General features: G+C 31.1%; 1 protein-coding gene across 1 annotated transcript; it reads left to right on the forward strand.

Moving 5' to 3' along the window:
* Nucleotides 1-3,681: 3,681 nt before the first annotated feature.
* Nucleotides 3,682-5,711, forward strand: LOC107782557 (putative serine/threonine-protein kinase WNK11). Its single transcript, XM_016603437.2, has 3 exons — nucleotides 3,682-3,812; nucleotides 4,099-4,602; nucleotides 5,045-5,711. The coding sequence occupies exons 1-3, from the start codon at nucleotides 3,810-3,812 to the stop codon at nucleotides 5,459-5,461; spliced, it is 924 nt and encodes a 307-aa protein (XP_016458923.1). The 5' UTR covers nucleotides 3,682-3,809; the 3' UTR covers nucleotides 5,462-5,711.
* Nucleotides 5,712-7,088: the final 1,377 nt, after the last annotated feature.

Raw genomic sequence — 7,088 nt, forward strand, 5'->3', positions numbered from 1 at the left:
TTATTAAACTTCAAGTATAATCTAAAAGTCAGAAAGTTAAACTCAAAATAAAAATAAATTTACCTTCGCAGACCTCGACACTATCAAGAATTTTTGAAAAGGAATATGAAATATTGGCTTCTTTTATAGAAGTGTTCAACTCCTCCTTTTTCTAAATGACTTTGGTTTCAAAATTCTAAACAATATAGGTCCAACCAGAAAACTAAAAGAGAGTGTTTATGGAGAATAAAAATTGGGTATTAATCGACTTCTTTTTACACACTTTGAAAGGAATATTAAAGAATGCGTTTCCTATTTACTATCTATTTTTGTCCATTTTAACCTATGAAAATTTACCTCTTTAATATGTATATTAAATAATGAGTTTCTACTTAATGTCCAATTCTTTTTATTTTATAACATACGAAAATTTCGACAGGAATATCAAAAAATAATGAGTTTCTTCTTATTGTCTTATTCTTTTTAATTGTTTACCTTGATAAGTTTTACTTTTCCCGCAAGCGATGGGATGGAAAGACCGTTTTTTACGTTATTAATTAAGAAAGAGTTTTTTTTAATTTTACCGGCAACCTTTTTTCAAAAAAATAAATACTTTATTTGTATTTACAATTTTATCCAATAAAGAATACACTTATAGAGGGTAAAAAAAGCGAACGACATTTCGCTAAGGAGTTTCGTGCTTTTAATATAAAAATAAATACTTTATTTGTATTTATAATTTTATCCAATATAGAAACACTTATAGAGGGTAAAAAAAGCGAACGACATTTCGCTAAGGAGTTTCGTGCTTTTAATATAATACTAGTCTTTATGTACGTGCTTCGGACGTAAATTTTTAGTCAATTATTTACATAAAGGAGCAAAAAAATAAACTTAAGGAAAATATATACAAGAAATAAGTTTGTTTGAAGATAGGGTCTTTTTTAATTTGTTTGAAGATAGGGTCTTTTTTAATAAGTTTGAGGAATCTTCGGTCCATTATTCGTTTTTAATTTTTTTTTATTTTCTATCTATTTTTTATTATTTTTTAAACAATGTTTTGGAACCAAAAGAAGCAACTTTTGAAGATATGGTTTTAATTCATTTAAACAATCCACCTCAATTTTTACAATAAAAATTGGGTTATTACATATATGTATTATAACCTCTAGAGTTTTTCCAATTTAAATACAATAAAATTAAGATAAACTCAATTGTAATAAATAATATCACATTATCAACAAAACTCAAAGGCATTAGTAGCAAAAAGGAAAAAAAAAACAATACTCCATGTATAAAAACCTATCAATAATTTTGCATTGATTCAAGAAAAAATAATTAAACGCAGAACTTACACTTCATAGACAAATTAAAAAGCAATACTTTTTTCATGTTAATATGTCTATATGTTGTCTTTTGACAAATAATTATCTCTTTTAGAATTCTGCACGTAAAACTTATACAAAGCAACATACAATCCGTAGCCAGGCATGTTTATGTCTGCATACATGCATATACATACATACATACATACATACATATATATATGTATGTATGTATGTATGTATGTATGTATATGCATGTATGTATATATAAGATATTGCCAATATATAGTTAAATAGTCATGTAAGTTTGAAGTTATATACGGCCAATCGAAAAAAATAAAATGAGTAATTTAGATTTAAAAAAACGAACCCAACATTCATCCAATAGAGAAAGAAGTACTTGAAAGTAAAAATATTATCAAAGGTGTTTATTTAAATTATTCCTTATCCTTGGCATGACACCTATTTTGGTTTCTTCCTCAAATCCAGGTCCTTTTTTATTTTCTTTTTACTTTTCTGAAATTTTTCTTTGCTTTTAAGTACCAACAAATTCGTTTGTATTTATTGTCGATGTCTATGTCTAACTTAGATTGTCTTACTTGAAGAAATTCGAGCACTATAATTTACCCAAGCACGTAATTTTTTATTTATCGTTCTGCTCGTCTAGACCTATGAATCATGCGACCGCCAACCTTTTCCACTCTAACCCCATAAATAATAGGAGTACTTTGATTTTCTTTAACTATGACACTAAATAAGATTTCTACTCATACGAATAGAGGTAAGAGCTGTTAAATCTGCTTTCGTCTTTGTAGAATTGGTAAGATTTTTGAATTGGAAATTATAGGTAGGATGACATGATATCCCAAATACCTAAATTCTTGGAATTCGACTAAGATTAAAAGTCCATGTAATTAAATTCGTGTTAGGTAAAATTTTAACTATTATAATTTTATCCAACATGAAATTATTTTGTGAAGAGATAATTTATCTTTTGAATATATAAAAGTCAATCAAATTTTAAGGATAACGATCAAGTATTTTTTCTCTGTACTTTTATAATAATATAGATAAGTAAATACATTAAAATACTACAATTTTAACCCAATTATGTAGAACAGAATAAAGTATACAAAATGTTACCACACAATTATTATACATATATAAATAAATAGGAAGAGATTTTTATACGAATCAAATAATGTATGACCACAGAATATTTACACTATTACCTATCATTAATTCAAAACAAATGAAAAAAAAATCGTGTGTCTTGATATTATATTAAATAAAATAAAAGTTAATAGGTTGTATAAACATTAATAGACAAAAAAGGAGAAGCGGAGAAATTAGAGTTGGAAACAGTTGCCAACTTGAATTGGGAACGATTTCAAATTCATGGTGGATTGACCAAAATTCAAGTAGGCAGAAGTTTAGTTGAAAACAGAGGTCGAAATATTTCGTGAAGTTAAAGTTACAATTCTATCAAATATGGATTATTTCTTCGAATGAATTTAGTCTTGTAAGGGCATAATAGTCGATTAATATTTTGAGGATATTTTTGTCGTTCAACATTTAGTGTGAAACATTCGTACTTTTATAATAATATAGATAGATATAGATATAGATTAAATCAACTTTTTAATTTATATCTCATCGTTGAAGGATTTTTCTTTTCAGAATTTCAAGTTCTCACGAAAGGAATGGAAAAAGATGGAAACACGCTTATGCTTGCAAGGATCCACCCAAGCTTTCAACATCAAGTCTATAAATGGAGCGGCTTAGGACAGTAAACTCCTAAAACATTGTTGGAAAATATTGGTAAAGAAAGTGAAGAACAAAAGATATGTTTCCTTGTAGGATTTTAGTTATATATAATATTTTAAAAAATTATACAATTAATGTAGTTTAACTCGTTGTAATACATTACTAGTTATTATTTTTATCATGTTACCACTTAATGATTATCATATAGAAATATCATTTATTTATTATATAAGTGTTATAATTATTTGTTACACTATGAGTGATTATTGTATACATTTTCTTTGTAATTATGCTAATTTGACTTAAGAAAGAAAACTGTCAAAGATATTATATTCCTTAATTTTTCTATTTTTTGGATGGTCAGCTAAGAACGAAGTTTTACGACTAGACCATACTACTTGCCGCGAGTATCCTATTTATTACCGACTTTAACCCAAAAAAGGATTAGAGTAATAATTAAATTCGGAATCCTAAAATGTTTTGCTTCTACCTAATCCGAGTAAATAATTGACTGACAACTAAACCCAAGTTTGAACCGTGGTTTAAGACACTTTGTCAACTAAAACTAACCCTAGTTAAAGAACTCTTATAAATACCAGCAGCCATAAACCCTCAAGCTTTTCCCATGCCTATTGTTCCGTTTCGTTACTTTTGAGAAAAGCAAAAGATTACAGCTTCGTTTTGTTTTTGCTTCCTTTGTTCTTTGAAGAAGACAAATCCCCGCAACGTTCGCGCTACATGGTAAATCCTAATAAATTTTTATTCTTTTTCTTTTTGGATTTAATTAAAGCTCATGTTTTTATCGATAAAATCCAAGGTTTAAACTACTGATTTGTCACTTTTTAATGTTTTCTTATAATTTTTCATCTATGAGTCCGAAAATATGGCTTCGAAACTTGTATTCTATTTGAGTACCTTGGAATTTAGTTGTTTTGGCCACAACCCGAATTCTAAAAAAAAATTCACGTGCTTGTTTGGGATTGAGAGTTCAATTGACTGAATAAATTTTTTGAATTTATGGGTGAAGGTGCAGAGCGTGAGCGTGGATCCATCGGATCGGGACTCGGAGCCGTTCGTGGAGGTGGACCCCACTGGTAGATACGGCCGATACGACGAGCTTTTAGGCTATGGAGCGGTGAAAAAAGTGTACAGAGCGTTTGATCAAGAAGAAGGGATTGAAGTAGCATGGAACCAAGTCAAATTACGCAATTTCATGGACGATCAGCCGGTGATTGACCGGTTATACTCGGAAGTCCGGCTATTAAAGACCTTAAAGCATAAGAACATAATCGCATTGTACTCTGTTTGGAGGGACGAGAATCGGAACACTTTGAATTTCATAACGGAGGTTTGTACGTCCGGGAATTTGAGGGAGTATAGGAATAAACACAAACATGTATCGATGAAGGCGGTAAAGAAGTGGTCCAAGCAGATTCTCAAGGGGTTGGATTATTTGCATACACATGAACCTTGTGTTATTCACAGGGATCTCAATTCCAGTAACGTCTTCATTAATGGCAATGTTGGACAGGTAATTACTTGCTTTTTCTGTTTATTCTTTTGTTTGGTAAACAAATGTTACTACAAAATAGTTATTTATAACTAATTTGCAGTAAATGTTAGGAGTATTCTTTTTTCCCTTCTTTTGGAGAAGTTTATCTAGTTGTCCTTCTCTTCATTGAGAAATAGTCTTATTAGTTCTTCACTGTCATGGCTATTTTGTTCAATCACAAAAAGTACATTTGAGACAGTATTTATTATATGTTCAAAATTTAGCTGTAGGAGAGCTCACAACATTATTGCTGTTCATACACGGAGCATTCGTTTCACCGATTTGATTGGAAAGGAAAAGATTTGGTTTATATTAGTTATTTTGTTATCCATGTTAGCTCTTCAGTTTAGCTTGTTTGTATCTTTTTTTGTGAACTTCAAAATTTCGAAGGAGTGATAAATTTCTGTTGGTGCTGAAATAGGTTAAGATTGGTGATTTGGGCTTTGCAACAATAGTAGGGAAGAGTCATTCAGCACATTCAGTGCTTGGGACCCCGGAATTCATGGCACCAGAGCTATACGACGAGGATTATACAGAGTTGATCGACATCTACTCGTTTGGAATGTGTGTTTTGGAGATGGTGACTCTGGATTTACCCTACAGTGAGTGTGATAATGTGGTGAAGATATACAAGAAGGTAATATCTGGAGTGAGGCCAAAGGCAATGGACAAAGTTAAAGATCCTGAGGTCAAGGAGTTCATTGAGAAATGTCTTGCTCAACCCAGGGTTAGGCCCTCTGCCTCTGAACTCCTTGAAGACCCCTTCTTTGAAGGTATTGATGATGACGAAAACGACGACCTAGAATATACTGCTGGTAACAAATATTGGCCTGCCTAGGTTAGCCATATATGATATACTATTAGTTAGTACAATATTAGTTTTTGGTGTGGAGTTTTGGTGTTGATACTTGTGGCAGGTTTGGATCTGTTTTGTGGATAAGATTTTTGCTTTTTCTTCAAAAAAGAAGAAAGAAAATGTTTTTTGTTTAACTTCTGCAAAAGAAAGACGATAGAGTGGATTTTGGTGAAGTACTTTGTACATAAACTTGATATCAAATACTATTTGGAAGATTGAAAGTTGTTTTGATTTCTTTGATAAGCCAATTAACTGTTTTCATCTTTATTATGCTACTTAATAATCCATCTTGAGAAACCTGAAAGGATAATGAAAGAATAGATCCTTCAATTTTACGGTGTTTTACTTAAAATTTCTTGATTGATGTGTCTATGTGGAATGAATTAACCTCTCATTCCTCGGAAGTGGCAGGAGAATTAAGCCTTCAGATGAGGCAAGTCAAAATTTTGGAATTGGTAAAAGGAGATGGTCATTTATAGTAAAAAAAATAGAGAAAAAGCAAAGTCAGAGTAGTTGAACGGGCTATTCTTATAGTTTCAACTGTGAATGATTCAAATTTAAGAATTAAGAGCTAAGCAAAAAAGGGCCAAGTTAGCCTTTAGCATAATGTAATGGCTTTATTTATTTCTTTCTTTTCGTAAAACATTGGGTGGAAGCAAAGTAAGTGGTTGACATACTCAAGTTGTCGCCACGCTGTCTTATTCTTTGTTTGTTGGACTAAACAATACCACTAAAAAGATTTTAAAACTAATAAAGAAAAGGGCAATAATATTTGTTGGCGTGTGTTGAGTTTCCATTTCTTACTTTAACAAACCGAATCAAAACCGAATAAAAGAATAATAAATATAAAAAAAGGTATTCGCACTATTTAGAAAAAGAAAAAGGTTGAAACGGAAAATAGGAAAAAGGTCTTCAAACACAGCTGTTTTTAGACGGCGTAGGGCCATAGGCACATAATTTCTTCACAAGCTTAAGGTTGGTTGTGGGGTCCAATAACGGTCTCGTTGCTTATTTTGATTTGAGTTCGGGAATAGTACAGTTGGCACTATGGATGTAACTCGTCACTAAGTACGAGAGCTCTAATGTCATGTCAAACCTAAAATCGGATGTCTCTCCGGCTTGTGTTTCAATGACGGTTAAGGCGGTCAAGTTACTTGCGTTTGGTCCAATCGTTTAGTCGCTCTTTTTAAGAGGCGGAAATATAAATAGAAAACATTCCTCGGGAAAGCCTCACGACTTGGTGGTCGGCATAACAATAATGACATTTGTCGATATGTACAAATGAAACAGACAAATCGCACCATATCGATAATTCGAGTCAAATCGAGAAAAAAAAATCGACTATGGTTCGATTTGATTTAGTTTGGCATTGGAAAAAAAACCCCGGCTTGGTTAGGTTTTAACTTTAAAAGTTCAAACTAAAACCAAACCAACCCGACATTATATTTATAGAGGTTTCAAATATATTTAATACATAAATATATTTATTGTACTTACCAAAAAAAAATATTTATTGTAGTGTAGCTTATAACTATTTCTTAGACTTTTTCATAGTTTTATCTTTTAAAGTATTATTTCAAGCTTGGACTTATAATTAGGGGTGTACAAA

Source organism: Nicotiana tabacum, chromosome 2 (genome assembly GCF_000715075.1).
Source record: "Nicotiana tabacum cultivar K326 chromosome 2, ASM71507v2, whole genome shotgun sequence".
NCBI lineage: Eukaryota > Viridiplantae > Streptophyta > Magnoliopsida > Solanales > Solanaceae > Nicotiana > Nicotiana tabacum.